The 17,846-nt window shown below is 40.4% G+C and overlaps 4 protein-coding genes and 1 long non-coding RNA gene across 5 annotated transcripts; 4 read left to right on the top strand and 1 right to left on the bottom strand.

Moving 5' to 3' along the window:
- The first annotated feature begins 752 nt into the window (after window positions 1–752).
- On the top strand, window positions 753–2,747 carry LOC145711463 (uncharacterized). Its single transcript, XM_081789155.1, has 5 exons — window positions 753–1,034; window positions 1,079–1,372; window positions 1,416–1,712; window positions 1,756–1,910; window positions 1,965–2,747. Exons 1-5 carry the CDS (start codon window positions 896–898, stop codon window positions 2,718–2,720), a joined length of 1,641 nt encoding a protein of 546 aa, XP_081645281.1. The 5' UTR covers window positions 753–895; the 3' UTR covers window positions 2,721–2,747.
- Window positions 2,748–2,947: 200 nt separating this feature from the next.
- LOC145711462 (uncharacterized) lies at window positions 2,948–3,237 on the bottom strand. Its single transcript, XR_014135191.1, has 2 exons — window positions 3,085–3,237; window positions 2,948–3,043 (listed from the first exon to the last, which is right to left on the bottom strand). It is a non-coding gene; the product is annotated as an uncharacterized LOC145711462 (long non-coding RNA).
- Window positions 3,238–7,030: 3,793 nt separating this feature from the next.
- Window positions 7,031–9,029, top strand: LOC145706550 (uncharacterized). Its single transcript, XM_081783968.1, has 5 exons — window positions 7,031–7,312; window positions 7,357–7,593; window positions 7,635–7,940; window positions 7,985–8,139; window positions 8,186–9,029. The coding sequence occupies exons 1-5, from the start codon at window positions 7,174–7,176 to the stop codon at window positions 8,993–8,995; spliced, it is 1,647 nt and encodes a 548-aa protein (XP_081640094.1). The 5' UTR covers window positions 7,031–7,173; the 3' UTR covers window positions 8,996–9,029.
- A 3,137-nt stretch (window positions 9,030–12,166) lies between these two features.
- On the top strand, window positions 12,167–14,682 carry LOC145711461 (immunomodulatory peroxidase-like; the record flags this gene model as incomplete). The annotated part of the gene is made up of 7 exons (XM_081789154.1): window positions 12,167–12,217; window positions 12,303–12,581; window positions 12,624–13,810; window positions 13,852–13,953; window positions 13,995–14,142; window positions 14,183–14,413; window positions 14,453–14,682. Coding segments are annotated over exons 1-7 (2,214 nt in total), but the record flags the coding sequence as incomplete, so codon positions are not given.
- A 2,302-nt stretch (window positions 14,683–16,984) lies between these two features.
- On the top strand, window positions 16,985–17,672 carry LOC145711210 (carbohydrate sulfotransferase 14-like). The gene is made up of 2 exons (XM_081788942.1): window positions 16,985–17,344; window positions 17,388–17,672. Exons 1-2 carry the CDS (start codon window positions 17,102–17,104, stop codon window positions 17,670–17,672), a joined length of 528 nt encoding a protein of 175 aa, XP_081645068.1. The 5' UTR covers window positions 16,985–17,101.
- The last annotated feature ends 174 nt before the right edge of the window (window positions 17,673–17,846 follow it).

Here is a 17,846-nt window from a genome sequence, read left to right as displayed (position 1 = left end):
GTGGATGTTTAGCAACGTGCATCGTTAATAGGAATTGAACTATGCTCATTGGATTAATTGATGCTAGTTCAAAATCGAAACAAACCATTTTCTTTTAATTATTCGATAATTGCTGAACCAATTAACGTGGTGTCTAAAATTTATCCTCCGAGAATAACTCAACGTAGGGAATTTAGCTACTATCATTTTTAAGAATATGCAATAATAAGAAAATGTTTTTGGCAGGTAATTATCTTTTTAGATGTTAAATTTCTAAGACGTTTCTAAGAGATACCTTTAATTGTATGTTCGCTCGGTTAACAAGAAGATATGGCCAAAATACAAAGAAACAAGGGGACCATTTCTGACTATCTTTGATAAAAATTAATCAAAAGAAACAGAAATCCTTATTTATGATTCAGAAAACCTACTGGGGGCCCTTGGGTAAGGCTTAAGGGGGACTGGGGCGTAGCCCCTTGGTCAGGCTTTAAAGTTAGGGGTATCATACCAATTCTGCCAAATTATAAAATAATTGGTCCTGATTCAGGACTCCTGAACCAAATTTCATTGCATACTATCTAAAAAACTATACTACCTTATTGGCAATAAGTTATTGCTCCCTTCAAAGTGAATATTTTTAACCAGTTGCTTGCTTATTACATGTTTTGGTACGACGAGCGCAAGTGCTCGCTAGCGCGCTCTGAGAAAAATGACATAAATAGAAGCGTGGCCGGAGTTTTGTTCATTTAATTTTGTACGATAAGATACAAAATGAAAATCTTTGAGTTTTTTTACCATCGTTGCTGTCTCTGCAAGACGAGAAAGAGATGGAAGAACTGAGGGTCGACTTTTCAATGAGTCGCCTCAAGGTCGACAGTTCACTGATTGTGGAGGTCTTACTGAGTTCACAAAGCAGATGACCAGTGTAGAGATTTCGTCTCCAGTCGATCCCGTGTTCCCAACCAAGTATCCAGCAAACACTTTCTGCGAGTGGCTGGTCCATGATGAATGCGCTGAGGGCTTCACAATCAAAACAACCAGATTCGAGATTGAACGTAACTACCTCACATTATGGTCCATTATATAGCAAAATTTTTAGGCCATCCAAGATGCGTTTATGACTACCTAGCGATAGCAAATGAAGATCAAAGTTACAACTCCACATTTTGCAATCAGCGACCAGTATACGATGACGAGTCGAGCAGCTACGAGTCTTCTAATAGCTCATTCAGCTCTTACAGCTCTTACTACTCTTACAGCGGTTCTTGGACCGATGATTTTGAGGAGCTCGGAGCAGGCAGCGAGTTCTTTGTTCCAGGAGACTCGATCAGAATCAATTTCGCGAGTGATAACGTCTATCAATTTGAGGGATTCCAATTAACTGTTACTCCAAGTAAGCATCAATTTCATTGTTAAAGATAATAACCAAAATCAAGAGCGAACCGATCCCCAATGCATCGTCCAGGTTAACGAGCCTCTCTGCATCTTCCCCTACAACAGTGACCAATCCATCATGATGAAAACTTGGAAAATCGAAACTCAAGATAAACTCGTCCCATTCTCAAATTACGCTGGCTCCTTCGAAAGAGGTCAAAATGAAGATGGAGAATCATTCGCAAATCGATGCGCTGCAAAATGCGTTGACACTCCCGGATGTTTCAAATTCAAATACGACGGCCAAACTTGCGATCTTCGCGGAAACGAAGTGGAAAATGCGAATGCTTTTAGTTTTGGTAAGCTTTTTTTAATACAGTTTGAGATTATTCATAATTTCAGCGATCAATGGAGAGGATTGTCCGAACGATCCATCGAATCTTCTCTGGAGAGATAGCAAAGCAACGACTCAGATTTTCTGCCTTTTTTATGGTATCGAAGCTGCCGAAAATTACTTGGACTATCTCAGAGCGGAGAATGGTCAAATGACCCAATGGGTAATTCAGCCTACCTTTTACATATGAAACTTATATTTTTTCTTCCCGTTTTAGCAAATTTCTGAAAGCGGAAATGAGCGAAGAATGACTCGAAGATGGTCATTTTCCGAAGCAACTGAGCGACCATCTAGCTTCGGGCATTGGTACACCTTCGTCTCCACTATCTACTTCCGCAAATATCTCGTTCCAGTAAATGGAGCACAAGTAGAGCCAGCTAGAAAACGAAGAGATACAGACGAGAACGAAGAAATCCTTAATCTTGTGAATGAAGAAGTTCAAGACTTCATCAACAATCTCAATGTCGGAGATGCAGAAGTTCTCGAAACTGAAGTCTTAGAAACTGAGCTTGAAAACATGGAGCCAATTGATGATACCGACACAAATCGAATGATTTACGCCTACACCACCATGAAAGATCTCCTCGACTCAAGGATGATAGCAGAAGGGACAAGAAGACGGACGTTGAAAATAAAGCAATTCGGCCGAGTCATTCGAAGATTTTCCTGGATGTACGAGCATTCTTCTGACTCAATCTCTTGCGACTCTCCAGCTGATTCACTTTTCGACACATACGGCTGGACGACTCCAGAGATTAACGAAAGCGACATTTGCGGAAGCATCGTTTCCTTGATGGAATCAACGATGTCTTTCTATGATCACAATGTTTGCTTAGATCAAATTGATCTTAACGAAAATCGAGAGGCAAAGCGAAGATATGACAGTATTGACTCCGATTTCAGACGATCAAAACTGGTCTTCAATCGTCTTCTTCGAGGACTCAAATGCTCAGAACGATTGGCCATCAATTGAAAAGCTTGATTTGCCATGATACTTGCTCTTTGACAACTATCTTTATTCGCTTTAAATTAAATTGTAAATTTTGAAAATAAATTATTTCGTATTTAATATTGTCTTATTTCGGTATGCAACCGTTACGAATTCTCTAACGAATACTTCCTCTTGCGGAAAAAACGCCCTTACATATGCAGCAGGTTTTTATTCCTTTAAAATTCTTTTATACAGTTCGGAAGCACAAGTTATGCAAGGTTCTTTGGGTCTTCAGTCCACTTTCCGAGCTTCGGGTTTTGAGAAACAGTACCGATTGTACATGTCCCCATGAAATCATGAATTCCCTAAAATATGTGCTCCAGATATCTCTCTTAATAAAGTGTACCTGTCCAGCTGGATGATAGCCTTTTCCAGGTCGATTCTTTGGCTGCGGAAGAGGGCTTATTTCTCCAGCATTGACAGCTTGCAAATTGTCGAACCCTTCGCGGCCCATTCCATAAGTTCGGTCTGGATCAAATGACGCGTTTGTGTGGCCCATCGTTTGGTTCTTCGCGGTATTTTCTTATGACGACTTGTAAGAGAGGCATTTTATATATTCTAACCTTCTATTTTCTGCTTTCGGAATCGTTGATAGAGGAAAGTCGCAACACAAAGAAGAATGAGGCCGACGCAAATGAGGGCGACCTGTGTTCCGGGACTTAGACCTCCGGAGGTAGCATCGCATCTTGCAATATCTGAGAGAAAGGAATTAAGGGTGTCACCTGAAGATCGACTTACCCGCATCCCAACCACTTGGCAAGCAAGCAATCTCCCTCGGATCGGCAATCGCAGCATTGCAGGTGATCGAACACTTCGTTCCTACTGGCACATCTTGCTGGACAACTCCTCTGCAAATAATCTCTCCATCCGTTGGAGCGTGAAAAATGTCTCTCTGGCAGTATGCTTGCTTCATGATTTTGGGGCCGAGCGAGGATGATAAGAAAATTTTGTATTTTTTCTTATCAAGTGGTTGATAACTACATTTTTATCAAAGTTGAAAACTGATGTCGCAAACAATTTTCTTGAGACCGGTAAAAAATTCCAGTCTTTTTTTCTTTTTCTCATTTTAGGGCCAATCTACTACGATAGTATCTTTCTCGCCCCCGGAACATTCCCCACTGCTCCCACAATAAATCGAAAACAGTAACGTTTGCATAAAACCATCACGTACCTGCCGCGCGTTCTCTTCAAAATGCGCCGCTCAGCAGAATTCTAGCGTTGCCCAGCGCCGTACATTTGCCTCGGGCAGTACTCCTCAGAAGTAACGGGCCGTACATCATTTGTCCAGGGAATTTCAAAGGCTGTGGACCAATCAAGGGAGAACGTGATATTCTAGCGTAGTATAAATGGTACTTAGAAAAATTTGGATCAGAATTATCTTCTTTGTTTACAAAAATTAATTTAAACATAAAATTTTAAAATAAATCTTATATGTAAAAATGAAAAATAAAAGCTTCATATAATGAGTCATTAAAAAATAAGTGACAATTTAAACAAAAATTTTGAACCAATCAGATAACAGTATTCACCCGGAAGTCCAATCAGATTTGAGAAAAATCTTGGCCAAGAAAAGTATCATTTTTGCTTATGAAACCATCCTAAAAGTATCTGTCAAGCTGTTGATTTAGCTTGTTTCGGTTAGAATTTATAAATCAGAAGCCCTCTTTCACCCGGCTGGAGCATTTAACGCTCGAAGAATTATTATCCCATTCACCAGTTTGACGACGGGATAAAATAAAAAAATGAGTCTCTAGAAGTCTTCAAGATAGACTTTGCAAGCTTATTTTGCCAATGAGTTTGGAAGAAAGAGATTATGACGAAGGTTCTCTTCTATGATATCGAGGTAAGAGAAAGATTTTTTCCAAGCAAAAAAACTCTCAAAGACTGGAAACGTTGACGAGGCAGAATCGTTATTCGCGTCTGGAGCTCGTGCTAACTATAGCCCTGCTGAAGAACAAAGACTAAGAAGAAGCTTGATTAATCAAGGGTCAAAAAAATTCAAACAAAAACTTATCATGAGCTTTGATGATTTTAAACCCTGAAAAAAGCCATCTGAAGATTTCCTTCCTCATCGTTCTTACCATTTTCGTCTATCTGTATATTGCTTCAAAATGATAAGTTAACAAATAATAACAAACATGTATTGACTTAAGTTGAGATTCTCAACAGTCTTTTCCTTCTTTATTTTGTAAGATTATAATTATAATAGTCCGGGCTCTCCTCATCGTTGAAGGAATATTCAGCAAGAATTCCGACTGGAAATCGCTTTAAAATCGCCTCCTGGTTCTTTCCAATTCGCGATGAGTCCGGCAATGTCTGAAAGATTTTCGGTCATCTTTGAAGAATATCCTTCTGAAGACTTACCAAAGAAGAGGCAGAGCATAAAATAACAGAGACATAAATTGTTGTCCACATTTTACGTCTTTTTGTTATCTCAATGACAGAACAAAGAATCCGTTTGAATGAATTTAAGTGGCTATTAGTATTGGCGTTCTGACAAAACCTGTAATCTGCCCGGTGAGACGTGAGAAGGATGTGTTGATAAATTGTTCGTATAATTATTTAATGGCTCTATGTGCTAATACGAAAGAATAATCTTAGCCTCTGCGATACCGAATCCGAATGCGGCGTCAAAAAACAAACTCTGATATTTGGAAAGAAAGCGGCCAGGAGTTTTTCTTCGTGAACTTGAAAAACTCTGGCGGGAAAGAAAGAAGCGTTTATGTGAAAGTGTCAATGGATAGTTGCAACAAAGCTGCAGAAACAGACGCCGACTTGTCCCTCTGAGCGAATCTCAAAGTCGTCCAGGCCAGTTTGATCATGAAAAACCTGAAAAAAGAAGAACATGAAAGTGCAGTTCAAATTTCCTCCGAACAAATTTACGCAGTCCTAAACGGAATCAACGCTCTCAAAAGTGTCGAATTCGAAACCTTTCGATTCGCGGATCGATCTTCTTGCGCTCCCCTGAGCTTTCCCCTCGACGGAGTGAGCCTCAAATCCGATGGCTGCAGCGTCAGAAGAGACAATCATCTTCAAGCAAAAACGGAAAGTGACCATCATTTTCGAGATAAACTCGATGAGCCATACGCGCCAACAGTTTTCGTCCGCGAGCTTGGGAACATCTGGTTCGAATGCTTCACCGACGAATGTACGATTCTCGACTTTATCCTCACCATGTATGATACGACCATGACTTTCGATGGCCCGAGCTTCGATGACAGTCTTTTCAAAGGGTTAAATTTGGCTAGTGAACGTACTGCACTGCTTCTGAACAAGGAGAATCAAGTGAGAGCAGCAAGGACGACAAGACCGATTGATTTCGCTCAAGCACAGAATATTGGGAATGTGCTCATTTCACTGAGTCTGCTTTATTACTTCTATTGTGTTTACAAATTGGTTTTTCAGGAATCAAGGTTGAATCTGTCAACACTTGTAAAATGAAAATGAAGGTATAATTAAAAATATTTTTCGACGTTTGATGACTTCTAGTGTCTTTAAGATGATTTTTTTCGATTTTTTGAACTCGATATTGAGCATTTTAGGGTTGAAATTCAAAATTTTTAAATTATTTAAAAACGCAAACTTTTTTATAAGAGAAAAATAAGCTTATCAGAGTGAAATGACTGTAAATTTGAATAACCATAATTTTTGTTCAAAATTTTTAAAACCATATTTTATCTCTGAGTAATTCAACTGAGAACTAATTCATACTTGCATTCATCGAGGATGTAGATTTTAATGTGAAATCGACATGCTCGATTAATTTAAGGGATCACTCCTCGGAGCCGCACCAACCGCCGCACCAAGGAGGTAATAATAAAAATTTTTCGCATCATTTTTTGGGGGCCCATCTCCACTCTAACAATCTTAAAAATTATCTTCAAATTTTGAGAATTGCAAAGGATTGAGACATGTCAAATAGTTGACCTTTGGACTTCCTTGAGCATCTCAGCCCAAAAGGAAATAAAAATACAAATAAAATGAGGGGAGGGCTTCACGGTGAAGCCTTCAAAAATAACAAAGGAGGGGTTGTAGAAACGATTAGGGTCACCAAGTCGCGTCATCAATACAAAAAAAGCCTGAAATTCGTGGTTAACCAGTAGAGCTAAGCAAAGCATAAGGTTCGCCCTAATCAGCTCAACTTACCCTACGTTCCATTTTTGTGCTATTGGAACGTCATCCTCTGCGGAACGCAAAGGCGCTTAAGTTTAACTCTCTTGCGCTCTGAAGGCACATAAATACTGCGAAAATTCTCGATTTTGTCGTCAAATTTGTTCGGTAAGATACAAATATGAAAGTTGTCAGTTTTTTTACCATCTCTGCTGTCTCTGCAAAACGAGATAAAGGAAAGCAATCTAAAGGTCAACTTTCTCTTGAGTCGACTCAGGGTCGCCAGTTCAGTGACTGTGGCGGTATCACTGAGTTCACCAAACAAATGACCAGTTTGGATATTTCGTCGCCTGTTGATCCGAATAATGGATCAAAGTACCCGCCTAACGCTTTTTGCGAGTGGCTTCTCCAGGATGATTGCGCTGACAGCTTTACAATCAAAACAATCAAATTCGATATTGAAGGTAAATATACCAGATATATTCAGTTTTAACTTTAAACTTTGTAGGCAACGATAGATGCACTTGGGACTACCTTGCGCTTGCAAATCAGGATCAAACTTTCAACGCAACTTACTGCAATGATGATAATGACTACTACGACTACGGGTCTGGCGACTCGGTCATGGGATTTCACGCACTCGAGGAAGGCAGTGAAATCATCATTCCGGGAAATTCAATCAGCATCACTTTTCTTACTGATGGATCCGAAGAACACGATGGATTTCAGATCTCAGTCATTCCAAGTAATTTTTATCTTCATAAATAAAGCTATCATTAATTATAGACCGACCTGAAGGCTCAGAATGTAGCGCAAACGTAAGAGAGCCACAATGCGATTTTCAATACAATAATGATGTAAAGATGAAAACCTGGATCCTCTCAACGTACGATAAACTCGTTCCATTCTCGAATTACGCGGATTCATTTGAACTGGATCCTCTCGTATTTGGTGAGTGGCCTGCGGTAGAATGCTTGAATAGATGTGTTGCAACTCCTGGATGTTTCAAAATCAACGTTTTGGGCCAAAAATGCTCTCTACGTGGAAACAAAATAGAACGAACAGGTCTTGGCTTCGGAAATCTTAGCTTCGGTAAGCATAAAAATAGAGAAAGCATAATAATTTTGATTTCTAAGCCATCAACGGAGAGGATTGCCCTTCCGACCCCTCAAATCGTCTTTGGAGAGATAGAAAAGCAACAACTCAAGTTTTCTGCCACTTTTCTGGCGTTGAAGACGCCGAACGGTTTTTAGAATATCTCCGGTCGAATAATCAACAAATGACGAAATGGGTAAAGATATACATTTTCCCGACTTTTTAAAATAATTTTTAACTAGAACGTAACTGACGTAGACGGACATAATGGGGCGCTAACAACGCGAAAGATGACTCGGAGATGGACATTCTCCGAGGCAACAGAACGACCAACGACCTGGGGACATTGGTACACCTTCGTGACGACTATCTTCTTCCGCGACTATCTAGTCCCTGTCAACGCAACAATAACATCAACAACAAATTCGACTGTAGAAGTTCCGAATTCACGACCACCAAATAGAAGAAGACGACAAGCCGACGAAGATAAAGAGCTCCTCGCCATTGCGAATCAAGAAGTCCAAGACTTCATCGCCAACCTCGAGATTGGAGATGACGTAGAAGTTCTCGAAACAGAAGTGTCTGAGATCGAGCTTGAAAACTTAGATCCCATCGACGATACTGACGCAAATCAGATGACATATGCGTATTCAAACATCAGAAATCTTCTTGACTCAGCAATGGAAGCGAAAGAAACTCGAAGACAACCCCAGAAAATAAAACAGTTCGACCACGTGAATCGTCGATTCTCCTGGATGTACGATCACGCAAGCGAGGACTGTGGAACTCCAACTGACTCACTTTTCGGCACTGATAAATGGACCATTCCAGAAATTGAAGAAGAGAGCATCTGTAGCAGTTTCGTGTCTTTGATGGAATCGACAATGTCTTTCTACGACCATAAAGTCTGCTTGGATCACATCAATCTCAAAGAAAACAGAAGAGCTCGACGAAGATACGAAAGAATAGAGTCTGATTTCTTTCGATCGAAAAAGGTCTTCAATCGACTTCTCAGAGGACTCAAGTGCGAAGAACAGCTAGAAACTGATTAATAATGCCTTTTCTATTTGCTTCTGCTTGACAAATACTGTAAAATCAACAATAAAATCCGCTTAAACTCTTAAAAATGCGTGGTTTTGAAAAGAAAAAAGTAAGCATGAATACAGCGGAAGTAGACCTTTTAAGGAATAAGGATTCTATTAAGGAAAGAATGAAATTTTAATCAAACTGAACAATAATCTTCTGGTAGTTTTGAGCGGAAAATGAAATATAAAGTCTCTCACAAATGATATAAATTTTACACAAAATAGTTGAGTCGTATACATAATTGTTTTCATAAGAATATCATTAATATCATCGTTATTTTGCTAAATTGTTACAGTTGTCGTCGACGATGTGGTTGTAATTTTGTCATCGAAGATCGTTACAGTGGGTTGCGCAGGTAGTGTTTTGTGATTGCGGCGTTGCTGCACCCTTCGCCCGCACTTTTTCTATTGTTTCTTTCAAGACTTGCTCAAAGTGATTGTGTGACAGATGCACCCTCTACCCGCTCTTTAGGGGTGCATTACCTGCGCAACCCACTGTACAACAATTTTATTTGGCCTTTGGCGTTGTTTAGATCCTACTACTACGCTTTAGATTTCTGCTGCGTTAATGCTTTTTTTCTCAGCGACAGGAGTTTTGTAAAAGTTTAAGTGCGTCTTATTATTGATTTTAAAGTTTTCGTCAAGCAGAAGCAAAGGAAAAAGACATGATTAATTAGTTTCTAGCTGTTCTTCGCACTTGAGTCCTCTGAGAAGTCGATTAAAGACCTTTTTCGATCGGAAAAAATCAGACTCGATTCTCTCATATCTTCGTCGAGCTCTTCTGTTTTCTTTGAGATTGATGTGATCCAAGCAGACTTTGTGGTCGTAGAACAACATTGTTGATTCCATCAAAGAAACAAAACTGCTACAGATATTCTCTTCCATGATTTCTGGAATGGTCCATTTCTCAGTGCCAAAAATTGAATCAGTCGGAATTTCACAGTCGTCGCTGATGTGATCGTACATCCAGGAAAATCGACGATTCACGTGGTCGAACTGTTTCATTTTCTGCGGCTGTCGTCGAGTCCCTTTTGATTTCATTGACGAGTCAAGAAGAGCTCTTATGCTTGAGTAAGCATAAATCATTTGGTTTGTATCAGTATCGTCGATTGGATCTAAGTTTTCAAGCTCAATCTCGGACACTTCTGTTTCGAGAACTTCTACGTCATCTCCGATCTCGAGGTTGGCAATGAAGGCTTGGACTTCTTGATTCGCTATGGCGATGAGTTCTTCATTTTCTTCGGCTTGTCTTCTTTTCCTCTGTTGTTGTGTAGTTGCTGTTGCCGTTGCGTTGACTGGAACAAGATAGTCGCGGAAGAAAATAGTCGTGACGAAGGTATACCATTGACCCCAGGTTGCTGGTCGTTCTGTTGCCTGAGAAAATGTCCACCTTCGAGTCATTTTTCGCGTCGTAAGCGCCCCATTATGTCCGTCTACATCAGTAACATTCTAGTTTAAAATGATAGAAAAAGTCGGGAAAATATCTATTTTACCCATTTTGTCATTTGTTGATTTTTGGAACGGAGATATTCCAAATACTCTTCGGCGCTTTCAACTCCAGAAAAATTGCAGAAAACTTGAGTCGTTGCTTTTCTATCGATCCAGAGACGATTCGAGGGGTCAGAAGGGCAATCTTCTCCATTGATAGCTGAATTGTCAAAATTACGATTTTTTCTTAATATTTGTGCTCACCATAACTTTGAAATCTTGGTTCTTCCATTTTGTTTCCACGTAAAATGCAATTTTGTCCAACCTTGAATTTGAAACATCCCGGAGTTGCGACACATCTATTTGCGCATTCTTGCATATGCCACTCAACATCTTCAAGAGGTTCCTGTTCAAATGTGTCGGCGTAATTCGAGAACGGAACGAGTTTATCATGCGTTGAGATGTCCCAGGTTTTCATCATCACAGAGCCATCACTGTTGTATGGAAATTTGCAGACTGGCTCGTTTATATTTGGGGTGCATTCTGAGCCTTCAGGTCGGTCTAAAATTTATGAAAGCTTTATTCATCAAGATGAAATTTACTTGGAATAACTGAAATCTTGAATCCCTCTTGCTGTACTACTCCGTCAGAAATGAAAGTGATGCTGATTGAATTTCCTGGAATGACGATTTCACCGCCTTCTTTGAGCGCGTGAAATTCGGAGTCGTCATCGCTGTAGTCGTAGTAGTCATTGTAATCATTGCAGAAAGTAGCGTTATAAGTTCGATCCTGATTTGCAAACGCAAGGTAGTCCCAAACGCATCTTTCGTGTCCTTGAAAAATGTATTTTTATTTCAAATCGATTTTGTAAAAATATGCGCCCGGAAAGGTTGCTCTATTTTGATTCACGACTGTACTCATTATTTACCCATTTACCTTCAATATCGAGTTTGATTGCATTGATTGTAAAACTATCAGCACACTCATCCTGAAGAAGCCACTCGCAAGAGGCGTTTGGTGGGTAGACTGTTGCATCCTCCGGATCAACTGGAGAGAAAATCTCAACACTCGTCATTTCCTTGGTAAACTCAAAGAGGCCGCCACAGTCAGTGAACTGACGACCTTGTGTCGACTCAAGAGAAAGTCGACTTTGAGATAGTTTTATTTTATCTCGTTTCGCAGCGATAGCAGAGATGCTGAAAAAGGTAGAAACTTTCATATTTGTATCTTATCGAACAAATTTGATGAAAAGATTGAGAATTGCGCTGTATTTATGTGCCTGTAGAGCGCAAGAGAGTTAAAAATTAAGCCTGTGTTCCGTTTACGATGACGTTCCAATAGGACAAAAAATGGAACTTACGGTTAGTTAAGCTGATTTTGTCAAACCTTATACTTTTCTGAGTTTTTTCGTTTACCACGAATTTCAGGCTCTTATGTATTTATGACGCGACTTCATGACCACAATCGTATTATAAGTTTCAGAAACTGGGATCGCATTTTTTTTTCGATTCAGAACAGAATTGGAAAAAATAAACATTTTAAAAGCCCGTGTTTTTCCGGCCCATCCCAAAAAGTGTTTAGCGTTCATATCTTCCTCGGAGTAATAATTGACCAAGTTGCTTATAAATATGTCGTTGGAGAAATAAATATTTTCCTCTTACCAGTGCTCTCCTGCAATCCATAGTCTGAGAGCTGATACTCAGATTTCAAGCTTCCCGCCGACCATGAAGCTCCTCCCAACTCTTTTAGCATCTTCCTATGGTACGTTTCCTTTTTCATTTTTTCTAGAGATCTTTGAACCCAAGAAAAATGACAAGAAGAACCTGTAATTATCTTAAATTTTAAGGCATGGAACGGGGCCTCAGCCCGCTCCAGGCCATCATGCACGCTCATCGCCGAGTTCGAAACGGTTTCACCATTCCTGTTATGGACGAAATCTCAGCTGAAAACGAACGAATCTTGAACCAGGTTTTCAACGAACGATCTACAGAGCCACTGGATGTCATGGTCGAGCGAGCTGTCAATGTCACCGAGAGCTTCGAGCGACAAGGAAATTGTGGTTCTTCTTTTCCGTCTTTGGATGGGTCTTGCAATGCTAGTAATGATAAGGGAAGATCTATGAAAGGTAAAATATTATTCAAAACCATTATTAATCTGAAATTTCAAGCATACACTCGACTTGTCTCTGCCAACTACTGTAACGGCCGTGACTCTCCTCGATGCGCCTCAAACGGGGGTCAGCTTCCATCCGAGCGGGCAATTTCCTTGGCCATGCGAGCCAACACTCAGCGAACAATGTCAAATGACGTTTCCTATGCTTTCACCGCGTGGGGTCAGTTCATCACTCACGACATCATTCAAACGCCCGATGTTCTCGGATCCGGTGATGTTCCCTGCGATTGCAGCGGAACTGCCCCGCAATGCAAAGAGATCTCATTGGATAACGACCCAGTTATCACCTTCCCATGCTTGTTTATCATTCGATCGAGCTCACAACTCGGACAGAGTGGTCAAGGAACCCCTGTTCGTGAACAAATCAACCAGCTCTCTGCTTATCTCGATGCCACAACCGTCTATGGCTTCACAACTAAGCACAGAAAGCTCTTGACTGCATCCGATGGCATGCACTTGCGAATGCAGTCCGTCAAAGGCGAACACTTCCTCCCATCTGTTAACATGTTCAACGATAATGGAATCAAGGACAAGTTTTCCACCTCCAGCGCTTTGAACGACAAAGGTCACGACGAATTGGTCGCTGGCGATACTCGAGTTTTGGAAAACCCACTTCTTTCATCCCTCCACACTCTTTTCGCTCGACTCCATAACAACGCTGTCGACCAGCTCCGAGCAATCAACCCTGGGTGGAACAAAGAGCGAGTGTTCGAAGAGGCAAGATTGTTTGTCATTGGTGTCATGAAAGAAATCAACTATTCGGAGCACTTACCACTGATGGTCGGCAATCCAGGAATGGCAGTCATGAACAACATTGGCCGAGGAAAGAAAAACAAGAACAAGAAGCGAACCAATCCCGATGGTCACGTCCCTCCATCTCAGGACGATCCTTCTATTCGAAACGAATTCGCCGCTGCAGCCTATCGATTCGGCCACTCAATGGTCCCCGATAACTTCAAATCGGCGAATACTGACATGAGCCAGAAGCGATCAGCAAAGCTCGAAAACAACTTCTTTGACCCAGATCTTCTCTTCAGAGACGGAGCTGGAGCCTGTCTTCGAGGTATGGCTTCGATGGAAGCGGCCAAAGTTGGTGGTCATTATGCCGAAGCAACGAATCACAAGCTTTTCAAGCCAAATACGCTCAGTCACGGCGTTGATCTTTTGGCCATCAATCTCGCGGTAAGGCATTTTTCTTGAAAAGAATTTGATTTGATTTCTAGAGAGGACGAGAACACGGCCTTGGAACTTACAATGCTCTTCGAGATTGGTGCATGAATCATGAAGACTACGGAATTATGTACAATGGTCTTCCTTCCATGCAGGTATAATTCACTGTAGATTCTGTTAGGATTATCATTTATAGAATGGCTGGAATAACATCAGAAACATGTACAACAACGATGGTGACATCGATCTCTACGTTGGTCTTCTTATGGAACAGCCGATGCAAAATGCTCAAGTTGGACCAACGGCTGGCTGTATTATTGTCGACCAATTTTTGGCCCTTCGAGGTAAAATGAATTGAAAAATCCCGATTATCGTAAAATTAAGATGGTGACAAATTCCACCACGAAAATGGAGACGTCTTCTCATCTGCCCAATTGAGCACCCTCAAAGGATGGACCCTTTCCAAGGCTCTCTGCAATGCTATGGAAGGCATGGGGAACATTCAAGCGAATATGTTCAAGAAATCCGGTACCGGACCAACCATCAATTGCAACTCAAGAAACATGGCCGGCATGAACTTGGAAGCGTGGAGAGATGATTCTGCTCAAAGTGGAGGTAAAAATTGTGGGATTTTCTTTTTATAAATTTTTCCAGCCCCAGCCGGAAATGAAGGAGAAGATGTTTGCCAAGATCGATTCGGAAACACTCTCGATCTCAGTGGCACTGACTGCACTTGCAAGCAGGCTCAGAAAAACAAGTGCCCAGGAATCTGCCGAGATCCAAGAAATAATGGAGCTGAAGTTGCCGTTCCAGAGGGATGTACTTGTAAGCAAGCTCTGAAAAACAGGTGTCCACCACCAGCTGGCTTCTGTTTCCACAAGGTCGGTTATTTTATTTTCAGTTTTTTACTCAATTTTTCAGAAACAAAAGTTCAATTCGAAGCAATTTGCGGCGATGGCAAGTCAAACTGCAAACGAGCAGCTAAGAACGCTTGCCCAGGCGTTTGCCACAATAACGACTTCAAGGAACTCTCCTTACTGCGTATGTTCTGCAGCTTTCAAACAACTAATGAGTCTTTTTCTAGCGCGAAGCCCGAGGGCTGCAAAAAGTGTAAAAAGTGCCTTGGCGACATCGACTTCAGCCAACGAAAGAACAAGAAGAACAAGAAGGGCAAATAAATTCATCTTTTCTTTGAAAAATAAAATGTCTATCATTTCGTTATTTGATTATCTACAAATTCTTTTTTCGCGATTCGTCAAAAAGTCAATATTTAAATTTTTGCGAATCCATGTGAATTTTTTTTGCTCGAAAGTTTTTCAAGAGAAATGGGAATTTTAAAACCAAGAAATTATTTTCAAGTAAGTTTTTTTCGAGACCGATGACTAGGTTCGTGAGGACTAGGTTCGTGTGACTAGGTTCGTGGGTGCCATGTTGGGAAAAATGGTTCGTGTGACTAGGTTCGTGAAATTTGGATTTTTATATGTATTTTTTGCATCTTCTCCATTTTGGGGCAGTAAGGGAAATGGGTTGATGACTAGTTTCGTGTGACTAGGTTCGTGAGTTTTTAAATTGAAAAAATTTTGGGGCAGTAAAGGAAATGGCTTGATGACTAGGTTCGTGTGACTAGGTTCGTGAAGACTAGGTTCGTGGAGACTAGGTTCGTGTGACTAGGTTCGTGAAGACTAGGTTCGTGATGACTAGGTTCGTGTGACTAGGTTCGTGAAATTTGGATTTTTATATGTATTTTTTTGTATTTCCAGCATTTTCGGGCAGTAAGGGAAATGGGTTGATGACTAGGTTCGTGTGACTAGGTTCGTGAAATTTGGATTTTTATATGTATTTTTTGTATTTCCAGCATTTTCGGGCAGTAAGGGAAATGGGTTGATGACTAGGTTCGTGTGACTAGGTTCGTGAAATTTTAAATAGAAAAAATTTTGGGGCAGTAAGGGAAGCGGGTTCATGACTAGGTTCGTGATGACTAGGTTCGTAAGACTAGGTTCGTGAAGACTAGGTTCGTGAAGACTAGGATACTCATTTGGCAAATATGGTCCCACATTTTCTCTATTTTAAATTTCACGAACCTAGTCACACGAACCTAGTCACCAAGCCATTTCGCTTACTGCCCAAAAATTTTTTCTACATAGAATTACACGAACCTAGTCACACGAACCTAGTCAACAACCCATTTCCTTACTGCCCCAAAAATTTTTCTATTTAAAATTACACGAACCTTGTCATCAACCCGTTTCCCTGACTGCCCCAAAAATTTTTGTATTTAAAATTTCACGAACCTAGTCACACGAACCTAGTCATCAACCCGTTTCCCTTACTGCCCTAAAAATTTATTCGTTATAAAATTTCACGAACCTAGTCACACGAACCTAGTCATCAACCCATTTCCCTTATTGCCCCAAAATATAGGCCGATTTCATTACTCTGGCAGAACCCACCACGAACCTAGTCGTCATTCCCTTTTTTTCTTCTTTTGCTATTTCTATTTGCCCTTTTGAAATTCCGGCATAGTCGCAGATTAAGAATAAACGGGCTATTGTTTAAATGAACAGGATATTCACTTGCGTCTGGTCTGAATTCTTACTTGAACTTTTTCCAGAGAAAAAAATAAAGATGATAATACAGCAAAACAAACTTGTAGGGCTTTTCAATTTTCTAATTTATGAACTTTTAGGTCATTATTGTATTCTGTGTAATTGTTGGCGCCTATCTGGTGATATCAAACTCCGGGAATTCGATAACAAGTCAGGTTGCTGCGGGGAGAATTTCTCTAGAAAAGTTTTCACTAGATGCGGGCAAAATCAAGAAGGAAAATAAAAAAGAAAATAAGCAACTAAATATGTTGAATTTACTCAAAACATATCGAGAGTACTGCAGGTTTGCTATCTTTAAAAATCCTCATTTTTTTAGCGAAATTTAGTAAGAGCAAATTGACAAAAACCCTGAAAAATCGAGCGTCAACTCTCGAAGGTGTCTCAAAAGGAGGAGTGAAGTTTTCAACCTGTGTCACGGCTAAATCTGCATCGACGGCGCTTACGCAAATGTTTCTCGAAATAACAGGGTTTATTAAAGACCCAATTGGTGTCAAATTTAATGGAGGGCTCAAACTTATCCGCCATTTTACTTTTATCTGACATAAGTGGCGTCTATTGAGTGAAAGCCCCAAAAAAGCAAATCGTCAACGGCGACCAGCGAAATAACAAGAATTGCGACTCGTTCGAAAAAGGCTGCCTTCTCAAACCCGACAAAATCGACAAGGACTCTCTAAAATTCATTTTTGTTCGAGACCCAATGGATCGAATTTTCTCAGGCTGGAAAGACAAAATGAATAGAACAGAAGATCGTGAAATGTACTACGAGTATCCGGGAAAAGAAATCATAAGAGAGGAATTCAATCTTCCGAAAGACTTTGAATTTCCGAAGCGAAAAATGGACGCGCATCAGATGGGATATTATGTCAGCTTTCAGATGTTTGCTAGGTGGTTGGCGAAGAATGATCATTACAAGACAAATATTCATTGGAATACAGTTCAGGTACAGTCAAATCATCCTCCTTAGTCTCATCTAGGTATTCTAGAGCTCCTGTGACATCTGCGCCTTCGATTTCGATTTTATTGGGCTCATCTCTCAAATGGATCAAGATATGCCTCGCTTGATGGAAAAGCTCAAAGTGCAAAGCCCCACGTATGATGAAATTCAACAAGGATTTCAGTCGGCAAATGCTCATTCGACAAAACACTCGAAATTGAGGATAGATGAAGAGTTTGGGAAGCTGACGGATATTGAGAGGGCGAAACTAGTGGAGATATACATTGAGGATTATGCTGCTTTTGGCTTGCCCATTCCTGACTTTGCTAAATAAACCAAATAACAAATATGATAAAAATATTGAAAAAAAAAGTATTTGTCGACATGAAAACTGATATTTTTAATTGTTTGGATTTTCATTTGTCAGTTAAATATGCTCCCTCCAGAAGCCTATTTCCTGTTCGACCTTTTTTCAAACGAAGATTAGTAATATTTTCGTTAGAGTCGT

This window comes from Oikopleura dioica, chromosome 1 (assembly GCF_907165135.1).
Source record: "Oikopleura dioica chromosome 1, OKI2018_I68_1.0, whole genome shotgun sequence".
In the NCBI taxonomy this organism is placed as follows: domain Eukaryota; kingdom Metazoa; phylum Chordata; class Appendicularia; order Copelata; family Oikopleuridae; genus Oikopleura; species Oikopleura dioica.
Note: the sequence above shows the minus strand (reverse complement) of the source record. Positions and strands in the feature narration are given on the sequence as shown.

Bases quoted from the DNA above. Each gene is read 5' to 3' on its own strand.
- LOC145711463 (XM_081789155.1), top strand. From the start codon at position 896: ATGACCAGTGTAGAGATTTCGTCTCCAGTCGATCCCGTGTTCCCAACC. The intron at 1,035-1,078 runs GTAACTACCTCA...CAAAATTTTTAG, and splicing joins AACCAGATTCGAGATTGAAC to GCCATCCAAGATGCGTTTAT. The intron at 1,713-1,755 runs GTAAGCTTTTTT...TCATAATTTCAG, and splicing joins TGCGAATGCTTTTAGTTTTG to CGATCAATGGAGAGGATTGT.
- LOC145706550 (XM_081783968.1), top strand. From the start codon at position 7,174: ATGACCAGTTTGGATATTTCGTCGCCTGTTGATCCGAATAATGGATCA. The intron at 7,941-7,984 runs GTAAGCATAAAA...TTGATTTCTAAG, and splicing joins CTTCGGAAATCTTAGCTTCG to CCATCAACGGAGAGGATTGC. The intron at 8,140-8,185 runs GTAAAGATATAC...ATTTTTAACTAG, and splicing joins ATCAACAAATGACGAAATGG to AACGTAACTGACGTAGACGG.
- LOC145711210 (XM_081788942.1), top strand. From the start codon at position 17,102: ATGGATCGAATTTTCTCAGGCTGGAAAGACAAAATGAATAGAACAGAA. The intron at 17,345-17,387 runs GTACAGTCAAAT...TAGGTATTCTAG, and splicing joins TTCATTGGAATACAGTTCAG to AGCTCCTGTGACATCTGCGC.